The sequence below is a fragment of the Oncorhynchus mykiss genome, chromosome 32 (genome assembly GCF_013265735.2).
Source record: "Oncorhynchus mykiss isolate Arlee chromosome 32, USDA_OmykA_1.1, whole genome shotgun sequence".
In the NCBI taxonomy this organism is placed as follows: Eukaryota; Metazoa; Chordata; class Actinopteri; order Salmoniformes; family Salmonidae; genus Oncorhynchus; species Oncorhynchus mykiss.
In genome coordinates, this window is record NC_050572.1 from 22,565,934 (window position 1) to 22,581,233 (window position 15,300).

General features: G+C 42.6%; 1 protein-coding gene and 1 long non-coding RNA gene across 5 annotated transcripts; both read left to right on the forward strand.

The window, feature by feature from the left end:
- Positions 1–767: 767 nt before the first annotated feature.
- Positions 768–6,509, forward strand: LOC118946522. 2 transcript variants are annotated; one of them, XR_005041397.1, is made up of 6 exons: positions 768–1,273; positions 1,451–1,620; positions 2,058–2,154; positions 2,551–2,714; positions 6,147–6,227; positions 6,354–6,509. It is a non-coding gene; the product is annotated as an uncharacterized LOC118946522 (long non-coding RNA). The 2 variants fall into 2 exon arrangements; XR_005041398.1 differs by having other exon boundaries at positions 2,083–2,154.
- Positions 6,510–7,315: 806 nt separating this feature from the next.
- On the forward strand, positions 7,316–14,055 carry LOC110488106 (RNA cytosine C(5)-methyltransferase NSUN2). 3 transcript variants are annotated; one of them, XR_005041376.1, is made up of 8 exons: positions 7,316–7,821; positions 7,999–8,168; positions 8,604–8,700; positions 9,097–9,260; positions 12,693–12,773; positions 12,900–13,036; positions 13,144–13,183; positions 13,288–14,055. XR_005041376.1 is itself a non-coding variant. In XM_021560127.2 (4 exons), exons 1-4 carry the CDS (start codon positions 12,712–12,714, stop codon positions 13,295–13,297), a joined length of 249 nt encoding a protein of 82 aa, XP_021415802.1. In that variant the 5' UTR covers positions 12,407–12,711; the 3' UTR covers positions 13,298–14,055. The 3 variants fall into 3 exon arrangements, 1 of the variants encoding a protein (XP_021415802.1); XR_005041377.1 differs by having other exon boundaries at positions 8,629–8,700; XM_021560127.2 differs by lacking the exons at positions 7,316–7,821; positions 7,999–8,168; positions 8,604–8,700; positions 9,097–9,260 and having other exon boundaries at positions 12,407–12,773.
- Positions 14,056–15,300: the final 1,245 nt, after the last annotated feature.

Here is a 15,300-nt window from a genome sequence, read left to right on the forward strand (position 1 = left end):
AGGTAGGCTAGTTGAGAACAAGTTCTCATTTACAACTGCGACCTGGCCAAGATAAAGCAAAGCAGTGCGACACAAACATCAACACAGAGTTACACATGGAATAAACAAGCATACAGTCAATAACACAATAGAAAAAAAAATAAGTCTATATACAGTGTGTGCAAATGACGTGAGGAGGTAAGGCAATAAATAGGCCATAGTAGCGAAGTTATTCACAATTCAGCATATTAACACTGGAGTGATAGATGTGCAGAAGATGAATGTGCAAGTAGAGATACTGGGGTGCAAAGGAGCAAAATAAATAAATAACAGTATGGGGATGAGGTAGTTGGATGGGCTATTTACAGATGGACTATGTACAGCTGCAGTGATCGGTTAGCTGCTCAGATAGCTGATGTTAAAAGTTTTTTGAGGGAATTATAACTCCAGCTTCAGCGATTTTTGCAATTTGTTCCAGTCACTGGTAGCAGAAAACTGGAAGGAAAGGCGGCCAAAGAGGTGTTGGCTTTGGGGGTGATAAGTGAGATATACCTACTGGAGCACATGCTACGGGTGGGTGTTGTTATCGTGACCAGAGAGCTGAGATAAGGCAGAGCTTTACCTAGCATAGACTTATAGATGACCTGGAGCCAGTGGGTCTGGCGACGAATATGTAGCGAGGGCCAGCCGACTAGAGCATACAGGTCGCAGTGGTGGGGGTTATAAGGGGCTTTGGTAACAAAACGGATGGCACTGTGATAGACTGCATCCAGTTTGCTGAGTAGAGTATTGGAAGCTATTTTGTAGATGACATCGCCGAAGTTGAGGATCGGTAGGATATTCCGTTTTACTAGGGTAAGTTTGGCAGGCGAGTGATGGAGGCTTTGTTGCGAAATAGAAAGCCGATTTTAGATCTGATTTTGGATTGTGTGTGTCTCCAAATCCGTATAAGTGCATGGTGTGGAGCAGCTAGCTGTAGGAGGGAGGATGGTCTACTCTACCTGTTCACTCAACACTGTAGAGGACGAAGCTGTCATAGCAACAGTACTGGAGAAGAGTAACACACACACACACACGCATGCATGCACAAATCCAGTGTCTCAGACACACCCACACCGGTGATAACTGCCTCAGCTCCTTTGTCTTTCTCCAGGTGCGTTAGAGTTGGCAGATGAGTCCGCTGATCTCCCAGGGTTAAAATGGATGTCTGGAGTCACCAAATGGAAGGTGTATAACTGTTGGACCACATGAGCTCCACCTCATGCCTAACAGTCACTGCTAGCAGCTACTAGAGGTACTTGATAGGCCTGAGAGTCTAGCCACTACAATATTCATGATATTCCACAAACTTGTCAGTTTATTGATGACAGATTGAGACAGTTTTAGATTGCACTTTCTCCCATCTCTTCCTCCCCATCTACAACTACCTCTCACACATACTTATTCTCTCTTCATTCTCTTTCTTTCCTAGTTGATGACTAAGGAGGGTCAGTGGTATAAGGACTGGTCAGAGGTGCCAGCCGACCACCACACACAGATCAGACCCACCATGTTCCCTCCCCCCTGGAGGAGGGGCGGCAGGGTAGCCTAGTGGTTAGAGCGTTGGACTAGGTTGCAAGTTCAAATCCCCGAGCTGACAAGGTACAAATCTGTCGTTCTGCCCCTGAACAGGCAGTTGACCCACTGTTCCTAGGCCGTCATTGAAAATAAGAATTTGTTCTTAACTGACTTTCCTCGTTAAATAAATAAAAAATAAATAACCCTGCGAACTCGTACACACCCACCGGCTCCACTTTATTTGGTTAGAATATGCCTAAGATGTCAACTTTCATGACAATCATGTACATTGTATTTGCTACACCTGTGCACATTCGCCTTTCCACACAGCTGCATACATATCTGATCGTAATATGAGATAAATAATCAAATCTAGGCAGACTATCAAATCCCTGTGAAGGGTTGCTGGTTTGTGTTTTGATTTCTACCAGCAGAGGGTGCTCTTGGCCCATATTTATCTCTTAATATATAAATACACACACACACACACACACACACACACAGTATCTATGTGTATTCAGTATGAGGATCCTGCCCCATCACCAGAACACTGGAGGCTTCTTTGTAGCTGTCCTGGTCAAGAAAGCCCCCATGCCCTGGAGCAGAACAATCCCCAAGGTACACACCCACATACTTGCACGGGAAGATACACAAAAATGCTCACAGTCCACACATGGACACGCACACTTCACACACACATGGACACGCACACATATGGACACGCAGGCTCCTCACACACATGGACACGCACACTTCACACACACATGGACACGCACACTTCACACACACATGGACACGCACACATATGGACACGCAGGCTCCTCACACACATGGACACGCACACTTCACACACACATGGACACGCACACTTCACACACACATGGACACGCACACTTCACACACCTTTGTTTTCTTGTTAACACAGGCACATCTCAGATAGAACGCAACACTGTCCGGTACCTCATACACGAGAGAGAAGTTCCCACAAAAGTGAACTTTGATTCTTTTCTCCAGTTGAGGAAGGAGCAGACATCCAGCTCAGTGCCCCAGCCAGAGGACTCTCCAGTGGACACCCCCCTCCTTGAGAGACCCCTGGAGGATGGAGACGGAGGAGAAGAGGCAGGAGAGGACTCGCCCAAAGAGCTAGTCGATCAGACCAAGGAACCCAACGTGTGTGGGTGAGATGAGTGTGTGCAGGGTGGGAAATTAACGTTTTGGTCCACCAGCCACTGGCAGGTAGATAAGAAAATGTACCAACCACAGATTTCTTACCAGCCAAACTACTTTTCCCGCCATAATCACTCCAAAAATCACCAAAACGAATGAGCATGCATTCTAATGTTTCTAAAACAAAAGTATTACTAGTAAGAAGTAATGGGGTATATTGCTTCGTTTTATGTCATTGTTTTGACCTGCGTCTTAACCAATGCATCTTAAAATAAATAATTGAAATACTGTAGTAAGAACAGAAACAGTTCTACAGCTGAACATCAGAATCAACAAAGTGCCTGCCCTGCCACAAATGATGAGTGATACAGCTTATTTATGATGTTTTACAAAGAGTACATATGTTCCTAAGTAGAAGCACACAAATACATCTAGGAGAACAATTACAATGTTTGAGTGTTTTAATGACAAGAAATGACAAAAAGTTCATGAGTTAAAGTTTTGGGGAGTGATACATACACAATCAAGCACAATCATTACGTGATACAAATGTTCAGCTTCCCCTTTAAGGGACAGGGCGTTACCGTGGTAATTTGGACACTCCCCTGTGAAGGAAAATCTGACTGCAATGTCTTCTTAACAGAAGGCAGTTGCAGCAAACTCAAACTAATATTGAAAAACAACCTAGTGTTCTGTGTTGATGTTTTTGTCACACTGCTTTGCTTTATCTTGGCCAGGTTGCAGTTGTAAATGAGAACTTGTTCTCAACTGGCCTACCTGATGAAATCTAATTTAAAAAATGATCATGCTGTTTAATCAGCTTCTTCATATGCCACACCTGCCAGGGGATAGATTTTCTGGGCAAAAGAGATGCTCCTTAACAAGGATATAAACACATTTGTGCACAAAATTTGAGCGAAATAAGCTTTTTGCGTGTGGAAAATGTCTGGGGTCTTTTATTTCAACTCATGAAACATGGGACCAACACTTTACATGTTGCGTTTATATTTTTGTTCAGTGTACAGGTTTTGATTTGATAACTTCATCTATTCCATAATGTGTGTGTTGCTGGTCCTTCTATGACCTGTCTCCAGACTTCCCTAAAACCCTTCTCATCCCAAATCCCCCTAGTACACTCAGCATCTGAGCAGGTGGATGTGTGTGTGCCTCCAAGCAGTCAGATAACCACTCCCTTTTTGTACGTTTGGACACACCCACTCATTCCAGTTTTTTTTTGTTATTTTGACTATTTTCTACATTGTAGAATAATAGTCTAAACATAAACTATGAAATAACACACGGAATCATGTAGTAACACAAGAAGTGTTCAGATGAGACTGTGTGAATCAGGCCTTCATGGTTGAATTGCACCAATAAGAAGAAGATACTTGCTTGGACCAAGAAACACAAGCAATGGACATTAGACCGGTGGAAGTCTGTCCTTTGGTCTGATGAGTCCAAATTTGAGATTTTTGGTTCCAACCGCCATGTCTTTGTGAGACGCAGAGTAGGTGAACGGATGATCTCTGCATGTGTGGTTCCCACCATGAAGCATTGAGGAGATGCTGTGGGGGGGCTTTGCGGGTGACACTCAGTTATTTATTTAGAATGCAAGGCACTCTTAATCAGCATGGCTACCACAGCATTCTGCCGGACCTATCATTTGTTTTTCAACAGAACAATGACCCAAACACACCTCCAGGCTGTGTAAGGGCTATTTGACCAAGGAGAGTGAAGGAGTGCTGCATCAGATGACCTGGCCTCCACAATTACCCGACCTCAATCCAATTGAGATGGTTTGAGATGTGTGAAGGAAAAGCATCCAACAAGTGCTCAGCATATGTGGGAACTCCTTCAAGACTGTTGGAAAAGCATTCCAGGTGAACCTGGTTGAGGGAATGCCAAGAGTGTGCAAAGCTGTCATCAAGGCAAAGGGTGGCTACTTTGAAGAATACAATGTATACACTACCGTTTAAAAGTTTGGGGTCACTTAAAAATGTCCTTGTATTTGAAAGAGAAAAAACTTTTTTTTGGTCCATTAAAATAACATCAAATTGATCAGAAAAACAGTGTAGACATTGTTAATGTTGTAAATTACTATTGTAGCTGGAAACGGCAGATTTTTTTAATGGAATATCTACATAGGTGTACAGAGGCCCATTATCAGCAACCATCACTCCTGTGTTCCAATGGCACGTTGTGTTAGCTAAATCAAGTTTATAATTTTAAAAGGCTAATTGATCATTAGAAAACCCTTTTGCAATTATGTTAGCACAGCTGAAAACTGTTGTGCTGATTTAAAGAAGCAATAAAACTGGCCTTTAAACTAGTTGAGTATCTGGAGCATCGATATTTATGGGTTTGAAAACAGGCTCAAAAATGGCCAGAAACAAAGAACTTTCTTCTGAAACTCGTCAGTCTATTCTTGTTCTGAGAAAGGAAGGCTATTACATTAACAATTTCTACACTATATTTTTGATCAATGGACAAAAAATGTGCTTTTCTTTCAAAAACGAGGACATTTCTAAGTAACCCCAAACTTTTGAACACTAATGTATTTTAATTTGTTTAAAAAAATAAAAAGTATTATTACATGATTCCATATGTTATGTCATAGTTTTGATGTCTTCACTATTGTATTACAATGTAGAAAATAGTAAAAAAAAATAAAGAACACTTGAATAAGTAGATGTCCAAACTTTTGATTGGTACTGTAAATATATGTACATGCATATACACTGAGTGTACAAAACATTAAGAACACCTGCTCTTTCCGTGACACAGACTGACCAGGTGAATCCAAGTGAAAGCTATGATCTCTTATTGATGACATCTGTTATCCACTTCAATCAGTGTAGATGAAGGGAGATGGTTTAAAGAATGATTTTTAAGCCTTGAGACAATTGAGACATGGATTGTGTATGTGTGCCATTCAGAGCGGCAAGACATAAGATTTGAGTGCCTTTGAACAGGTTATGGTAGTAGGTGCAATGCACACCGGTTTCAGTGTGTCAAGAACTGCAACGCTGCTGGATTTCCTGTGTGTATCAAGAATGGTCCACCACCCAAAGGACATCCAGCCAACTTGACACAACTGTGGGAAGCATTGGAATCAACATGGGCCAGCATCCCTGTGGAATGCTTTCGACAACTTGTAGAGTCAATGTCCAGACAAATTGAGGCTGTTGAGGGCAAAAGGGGGTGCAACTGAATATCAGGAAGGTATGCACAAAAAAACATTTTGTTCAGTTTTTACATGCATGCAGAATACTCAGCACGGTTCTGGCTTAATGATGTGTGACAAAATATTGTAAGAAGCAATGGCTTATTTGAAATCCAAACTATTATTCAAAACATTGAAATCAGAAGCAACCGGTAAATATGTTGCTGAAACGGATGTTATTCTCAAGCACTGTAATTTCATTATTTTGTGTGTTTTGCAGGTGATCAACACAGAGGTGTATGTGTGGTCTCTCAACAGCGACAAGGAGGGGTTTGGCTGTGTCTTCAGACTTGCCCAGGAGGTAGGTACACGTGTATTAATATTCTAGACTTTCAGATAACATGGAAAATGCACACGCGCACCTACGGCAGTACACATGAGTACACGCACTCATTCATCTCTCCCTCCTCATCCCTCTCTCCTCCAGGGTATCTACTCTGTTCCCCTACATCCGCTCCAGGATGATCATAATCAGTGTTGAGGACATCAAGATTCTACTGACTCAGGAGAACCCGTACCTCAACAAATTGGAGGATGATGCTCACCAACAGGCCAAGAAGATTGGTACAGTCGTGCTTTTTGTTTTTCCTTCAAAGCCGTCTATGTTCACCTTTATTTAACCAGGTAGGCTAGTTGAGAACAAGTTCTCATTTACAACTGCGACCTGGCCAAGATAAAGCAAAGCAGTGCGACACAAACATCAACACAGAGTTACACATGGAATAAACAAGCATACAGTCAATAACACAATAGAAAAAAAAATAAGTCTATATACAGTGTGTGCAAATGACGTGAGGAGGTAAGGCAATAAATAGGCCATAGTAGCGAAGTTATTCACAATTCAGCATATTAACACTGGAGTGATAGATGTGCAGAAGATGAATGTGCAAGTAGAGATACTGGGGTGCAAAGGAGCAAAATAAATAAATAACAGTATGGGGATGAGGTAGTTGGATGGGCTATTTACAGATGGACTATGTACAGCTGCAGTGATCGGTTAGCTGCTCAGATAGCTGATGTTAAAAGTTTTTTGAGGGAATTATAACTCCAGCTTCAGCGATTTTTGCAATTTGTTCCAGTCACTGGTAGCAGAAAACTGGAAGGAAAGGCGGCCAAAGAGGTGTTGGCTTTGGGGGTGATAAGTGAGATATACCTACTGGAGCACATGCTACGGGTGGGTGTTGTTATCGTGACCAGAGAGCTGAGATAAGGCAGAGCTTTACCTAGCATAGACTTATAGATGACCTGGAGCCAGTGGGTCTGGCGACGAATATGTAGCGAGGGCCAGCCGACTAGAGCATACAGGTCGCAGTGGTGGGGGTTATAAGGGGCTTTGGTAACAAAACGGATGGCACTGTGATAGACTGCATCCAGTTTGCTGAGTAGAGTATTGGAAGCTATTTTGTAGATGACATCGCCGAAGTTGAGGATCGGTAGGATATTCCGTTTTACTAGGGTAAGTTTGGCAGGCGAGTGATGGAGGCTTTGTTGCGAAATAGAAAGCCGATTTTAGATCTGATTTTGGATTGTGTGTGTCTCCAAATCCGTATAAGTGCATGGTGTGGAGCAGCTAGCTGTAGGAGGGAGGATGGTCTACTCTACCTGTTCACTCAACACTGTAGAGGACGAAGCTGTCATAGCAACAGTACTGGAGAAGAGTAACACACACACACACACGCATGCATGCACAAATCCAGTGTCTCAGACACACCCACACCGGTGATAACTGCCTCAGCTCCTTTGTCTTTCTCCAGGTGCGTTAGAGTTGGCAGATGAGTCCGCTGATCTCCCAGGGTTAAAATGGATGTCTGGAGTCACCAAATGGAAGGTGTATAACTGTTGGACCACATGAGCTCCACCTCATGCCTAACAGTCACTGCTAGCAGCTACTAGAGGTACTTGATAGGCCTGAGAGTCTAGCCACTACAATATTCATGATATTCCACAAACTTGTCAGTTTATTGATGACAGATTGAGACAGTTTTAGATTGCACTTTCTCCCATCTCTTCCTCCCCATCTACAACTACCTCTCACACATACTTATTCTCTCTTCATTCTCTTTCTTTCCTAGTTGATGACTAAGGAGGGTCAGTGGTATAAGGACTGGTCAGAGGTGCCAGCCGACCACCACACACAGATCAGACCCACCATGTTCCCTCCCCCCTGGAGGAGGGGCGGCAGGGTAGCCTAGTGGTTAGAGCGTTGGACTAGGTTGCAAGTTCAAATCCCCGAGCTGACAAGGTACAAATCTGTCGTTCTGCCCCTGAACAGGCAGTTGACCCACTGTTCCTAGGCCGTCATTGAAAATAAGAATTTGTTCTTAACTGACTTTCCTCGTTAAATAAATAAAAAATAAATAACCCTGCGAACTCGTACACACCCACCGGCTCCACTTTATTTGGTTAGAATATGCCTAAGATGTCAACTTTCATGACAATCATGTACATTGTATTTGCTACACCTGTGCACATTCGCCTTTCCACACAGCTGCATACATATCTGATCGTAATATGAGATAAATAATCAAATCTAGGCAGACTATCAAATCCCTGTGAAGGGTTGCTGGTTTGTGTTTTGATTTCTACCAGCAGAGGGTGCTCTTGGCCCATATTTATCTCTTAATATATAAATACACACACACACACACACACACACACAGTATCTATGTGTATTCAGTATGAGGATCCTGCCCCATCACCAGAACACTGGAGGCTTCTTTGTAGCTGTCCTGGTCAAGAAAGCCCCCATGCCCTGGAGCAGAACAATCCCCAAGGTACACACCCACATACTTGCACGGGAAGATACACAAAAATGCTCACAGTCCACACATGGACACGCACACTTCACACACACATGGACACGCACACATATGGACACGCAGGCTCCTCACACACATGGACACGCACACTTCACACACACATGGACACGCACACTTCACACACACATGGACACGCACACATATGGACACGCAGGCTCCTCACACACATGGACACGCACACTTCACACACACATGGACACGCACACTTCACACACACATGGACACGCACACTTCACACACCTTTGTTTTCTTGTTAACACAGGCACATCTCAGATAGAACGCAACACTGTCCGGTACCTCATACACGAGAGAGAAGTTCCCACAAAAGTGAACTTTGATTCTTTTCTCCAGTTGAGGAAGGAGCAGACATCCAGCTCAGTGCCCCAGCCAGAGGACTCTCCAGTGGACACCCCCCTCCTTGAGAGACCCCTGGAGGATGGAGACGGAGGAGAAGAGGCAGGAGAGGACTCGCCCAAAGAGCTAGTCGATCAGACCAAGGAACCCAACGTGTGTGGGTGAGATGAGTGTGTGCAGGGTGGGAAATTAACGTTTTGGTCCACCAGCCACTGGCAGGTAGATAAGAAAATGTACCAACCACAGATTTCTTACCAGCCAAACTACTTTTCCCGCCATAATCACTCCAAAAATCACCAAAACGAATGAGCATGCATTCTAATGTTTCTAAAACAAAAGTATTACTAGTAAGAAGTAATGGGGTATATTGCTTCGTTTTATGTCATTGTTTTGACCTGCGTCTTAACCAATGCATCTTAAAATAAATAATTGAAATACTGTAGTAAGAACAGAAACAGTTCTACAGCTGAACATCAGAATCAACAAAGTGCCTGCCCTGCCACAAATGATGAGTGATACAGCTTATTTATGATGTTTTACAAAGAGTACATATGTTCCTAAGTAGAAGCACACAAATACATCTAGGAGAACAATTACAATGTTTGAGTGTTTTAATGACAAGAAATGACAAAAAGTTCATGAGTTAAAGTTTTGGGGAGTGATACATACACAATCAAGCACAATCATTACGTGATACAAATGTTCAGCTTCCCCTTTAAGGGACAGGGCGTTACCGTGGTAATTTGGACACTCCCCTGTGAAGGAAAATCTGACTGCAATGTCTTCTTAACAGAAGGCAGTTGCAGCAAACTCAAACTAATATTGAAAAACAACCTAGTGTTCTGTGTTGATGTTTTTGTCACACTGCTTTGCTTTATCTTGGCCAGGTTGCAGTTGTAAATGAGAACTTGTTCTCAACTGGCCTACCTGATGAAATCTAATTTAAAAAATGATCATGCTGTTTAATCAGCTTCTTCATATGCCACACCTGCCAGGGGATAGATTTTCTGGGCAAAAGAGATGCTCCTTAACAAGGATATAAACACATTTGTGCACAAAATTTGAGCGAAATAAGCTTTTTGCGTGTGGAAAATGTCTGGGGTCTTTTATTTCAACTCATGAAACATGGGACCAACACTTTACATGTTGCGTTTATATTTTTGTTCAGTGTACAGGTTTTGATTTGATAACTTCATCTATTCCATAATGTGTGTGTTGCTGGTCCTTCTATGACCTGTCTCCAGACTTCCCTAAAACCCTTCTCATCCCAAATCCCCCTAGTACACTCAGCATCTGAGCAGGTGGATGTGTGTGTGCCTCCAAGCAGTCAGATAACCACTCCCTTTTTGTACGTTTGGACACACCCACTCATTCCAGTTTTTTTTTGTTATTTTGACTATTTTCTACATTGTAGAATAATAGTCTAAACATAAACTATGAAATAACACACGGAATCATGTAGTAACACAAGAAGTGTTCAGATGAGACTGTGTGAATCAGGCCTTCATGGTTGAATTGCACCAATAAGAAGAAGATACTTGCTTGGACCAAGAAACACAAGCAATGGACATTAGACCGGTGGAAGTCTGTCCTTTGGTCTGATGAGTCCAAATTTGAGATTTTTGGTTCCAACCGCCATGTCTTTGTGAGACGCAGAGTAGGTGAACGGATGATCTCTGCATGTGTGGTTCCCACCATGAAGCATTGAGGAGATGCTGTGGGGGGGCTTTGCGGGTGACACTCAGTTATTTATTTAGAATGCAAGGCACTCTTAATCAGCATGGCTACCACAGCATTCTGCCGGACCTATCATTTGTTTTTCAACAGAACAATGACCCAAACACACCTCCAGGCTGTGTAAGGGCTATTTGACCAAGGAGAGTGAAGGAGTGCTGCATCAGATGACCTGGCCTCCACAATTACCCGACCTCAATCCAATTGAGATGGTTTGAGATGTGTGAAGGAAAAGCATCCAACAAGTGCTCAGCATATGTGGGAACTCCTTCAAGACTGTTGGAAAAGCATTCCAGGTGAACCTGGTTGAGGGAATGCCAAGAGTGTGCAAAGCTGTCATCAAGGCAAAGGGTGGCTACTTTGAAGAATACAATGTATACACTACCGTTTAAAAGTTTGGGGTCACTTAAAAATGTCCTTGTATTTGAAAGAGAAAAAACTTTTTTTTGGTCCATTAAAATAACATCAAATTGATCAGAAAAACAGTGTAGACATTGTTAATGTTGTAAATTACTATTGTAGCTGGAAACGGCAGATTTTTTTAATGGAATATCTACATAGGTGTACAGAGGCCCATTATCAGCAACCATCACTCCTGTGTTCCAATGGCACGTTGTGTTAGCTAAATCAAGTTTATAATTTTAAAAGGCTAATTGATCATTAGAAAACCCTTTTGCAATTATGTTAGCACAGCTGAAAACTGTTGTGCTGATTTAAAGAAGCAATAAAACTGGCCTTTAAACTAGTTGAGTATCTGGAGCATCGATATTTATGGGTTTGAAAACAGGCTCAAAAATGGCCAGAAACAAAGAACTTTCTTCTGAAACTCGTCAGTCTATTCTTGTTCTGAGAAAGGAAGGCTATTACATTAACAATTTCTACACTATATTTTTGATCAATGGACAAAAAATGTGCTTTTCTTTCAAAAACGAGGACATTTCTAAGTAACCCCAAACTTTTGAAAGCTAATGTATTTTAATTTGTTTAAAAAAATAAAAAGTATTATTACATGATTCCATATGTTATGTCATAGTTTTGATGTCTTCACTATTGTATTACAATGTAGAAAATAGTAAAAAAAAATAAAGAACACTTGAATAAGTAGATGTCCAAACTTTTGATTGGTACTGTAAATATATGTACATGCATATACACTGAGTGTACAAAACATTAAGAACACCTGCTCTTTCCGTGACACAGACTGACCAGGTGAATCCAAGTGAAAGCTATGATCTCTTATTGATGACATCTGTTATCCACTTCAATCAGTGTAGATGAAGGGAGATGGTTTAAAGAATGATTTTTAAGCCTTGAGACAATTGAGACATGGATTGTGTATGTGTGCCATTCAGAGCGGCAAGACATAAGATTTGAGTGCCTTTGAACAGGTTATGGTAGTAGGTGCAAAGCACACCGGTTTCAGTGTGTCAAGAACTGCAACGCTGCTGGATTTCCTGTGTGTATCAAGAATGGTCCACCACCCAAAGGACATCCAGCCAACTTGACACAACTGTGGGAAGCATTGGAATCAACATGGGCCAGCATCCCTGTGGAATGCTTTCGACAACTTGTAGAGTCAATGTCCAGACAAATTGAGGCTGTTGAGGGCAAAAGGGGGTGCAACTGAATATCAGGAAGGTATGCACAAAAAAACATTTTGTTCAGTTTTTACATGCATGCAGAATACTCAGCACGGTTCTGGCTTAATGATGTGTGACAAAATATTGTAAGAAGCAATGGCTTATTTGAAATCCAAACTATTATTCAAAACATTGAAATCAGAAGCAACCGGTAAATATGTTGCTGAAACGGATGTTATTCTCAAGCACTGTAATTTCATTATTTTGTGTGTTTTGCAGGTGATCAACACAGAGGTGTATGTGTGGTCTCTCAACAGCGACAAGGAGGGGTTTGGCTGTGTCTTCAGACTTGCCCAGGAGGTAGGTACACGTGTATTAATATTCTAGACTTTCAGATAACATGGAAAATGCACACGCGCACCTACGGCAGTACACATGAGTACACGCACTCATTCATCTCTCCCTCCTCATCCCTCTCTCCTCCAGGGTATCTACTCTGTTCCCCTACATCCGCTCCAGGATGATCATAATCAGTGTTGAGGACATCAAGATTCTACTGACTCAGGAGAACCCGTACCTCAACAAATTGGAGGATGATGCTCACCAACAGGCCAAGAAGATTGGTACAGTCGTGCTTTTTGTTTTTCCTTCAAAGCCGTCTATGTTCTGTACTGTGTGGCTGTAGGGTGGTGGCTTTGTGTGTGTTCATGCAGTGTTTATGTTTCTACAGAAATGGGCAGCATTGTTCTAAAGTATCGGCCTGATAGTAGGTAAGTATCCATTTTGTCTCTGTCCATGTATTATTTACTGTTATCAGAGAACTCGCCCTCTTTCTCTCTCCAACCCTCTCCTCAGTAACCCTGATTTTCCACAGTGTCCTATAGAGCTGTGTGGCTAGAGAGCCAAGACCTCCATCAGAGCTTTTGTACCCCGCAACGAGAGGTTCCACTACCTCCGCATGCTGGGGGTCGAGGTATTCCGGAACAAACAGGGACCGGGACCCAGGGAGAAGAGGAGGAGGTGGAGACGGAGAACAGGAACAAAAATGGCAGCATAAAAGAGGAGTTGAAAGTAGAGGTGACGAGCACCTGACAGGGGAGGGGAGATATTTACCAGCACCTGAGGGGAGGAGTAGAAAGACATTTGTATCTCATTAGTCTTAACAAGTTTCTCTCTCTTTGTCTCCACCATATTGCTTTCACCCTTCTGTTTTTATATCAGTGGAGATGTAGGTGAGGCGTTGAACCTCTTTAGACTATTGCGACACAGGGAGTAAGGGAAAGGGAGGAGGAGGTGCTGTATGAGCTGGAGCTATGCTGGCCAGACTAGGGCTAGACCAAATGTGAGGGAGAAGAGATGAGTTGGGTAGCTCAGTAGAACTTCTAATCCACTGCCATAGCAGAAAGGCCACCCCTTGACCGAGCACCTAGTCTTCCATGCTCCCCCAGACTTGGTACACTCCAGGGGTCGACGCTTTAGAAACTTATTTTAGTTTCTACTGCTGATTTGTTTTAACAGGGAACTCCACTGGCAGACAACTTTTTAAAATTATTATTATTGTGCATGTTTGAATGTTTATCAACGGCTATTTCATTTTCTATCATTGTAAGGAAGATGGAATTGATTAAAGATATTACATTCATATACAGTCTCTGAAGTGCATTGAAATTGAATCTAACCTCAACTCTGCTTCCCACGCACACACACAAACATGCACAATCTCTCAAAGTAACTGCCTTTATGTGGTTGCCATGGTGACCTAAACTGCATCATATCACACAAACATACACAACACCCCCATCAGCCACATCTCTCCTGTTTATTACCAATCTCTGCTGCCATGACGACCATGCAGCCACCTCGGGAAAGAGGTGCCACCCCTTTCTCCCACTGGAAGAGGGAGAACAGAGAAAATGTTTCTTCTCCTTAGCCACCCTTCCATCCTTCCCCTCTTCTCTCATCCTGTCTCAAACTAATGTAGGCATAAGGAAGAGGGAGCAAAGGCCACCCATAGAGCAAAAGAGAGGGGCTAGATAGGCTATCTAGAGGGAGATTGAAAAGGGAAAACATTTTGTTACATTACAGCCTTATTCAAAAATGGATTTAAAAAAAATGAAATCTTCAACCTACACAATACACATTGACAAAGTGAAAACAGGTTTTTAGAAATGTTTGCATATGTATAAAAATACTGATACCTAATTTGCTATGAAACTCAAAATTGAGCTCAGGTGCATCCTATTTACATTGATCCTCAATGTTTTCTGCAACTTGATTGGAGTCCACACACTTGTCTATATAAGGTCCCGCAGTTGACAGTGCATATTAACAAAAACCAAGCCATGAGGTCAAAGGAATTGTCAGCAGAGCTCCGAGACAGGATTGCGTCGAGTCACAGATCTTTGGAAGGGTACCAAAAAATGTCTGCAGTATTGAAGGTCCCCAAGAACGCAGAGCCCTCCATCATTTTAAAATGGAAGACGTAAAGAATCACCAAGACACTTCCTAGAGCTGGCTGGCTGGCTAAACCGAGCAATTGGGATAGAAGGGCCTTGGTCAGGGAGGAGGCCAAGGTCACTGATTTGAGCTTGGAGAACCTTCCAGAAGAACAACCATCTCTGCAGGACTCCACCAATCAGGCCTTTATGGTAGTGGCCAGACTGAAGCCACTTCTCAGTAAAAGGTACATGACAGCCCGCTTGGAGTTTGCCAAAAGGCACATAAAGGACTCAGACCACGAGAAACAAGATTCTCTGGTCTGATGAAACAAAGATTGAACTATTTTGCCTGAATGCTAAGCGTCACATCTGGAGGAAACCTGGCACCATCCCTACGGTGAAGTATGGTGGTGGCAGCATCATGCTGTGGGGGTGTTTTTGAGCTGCAG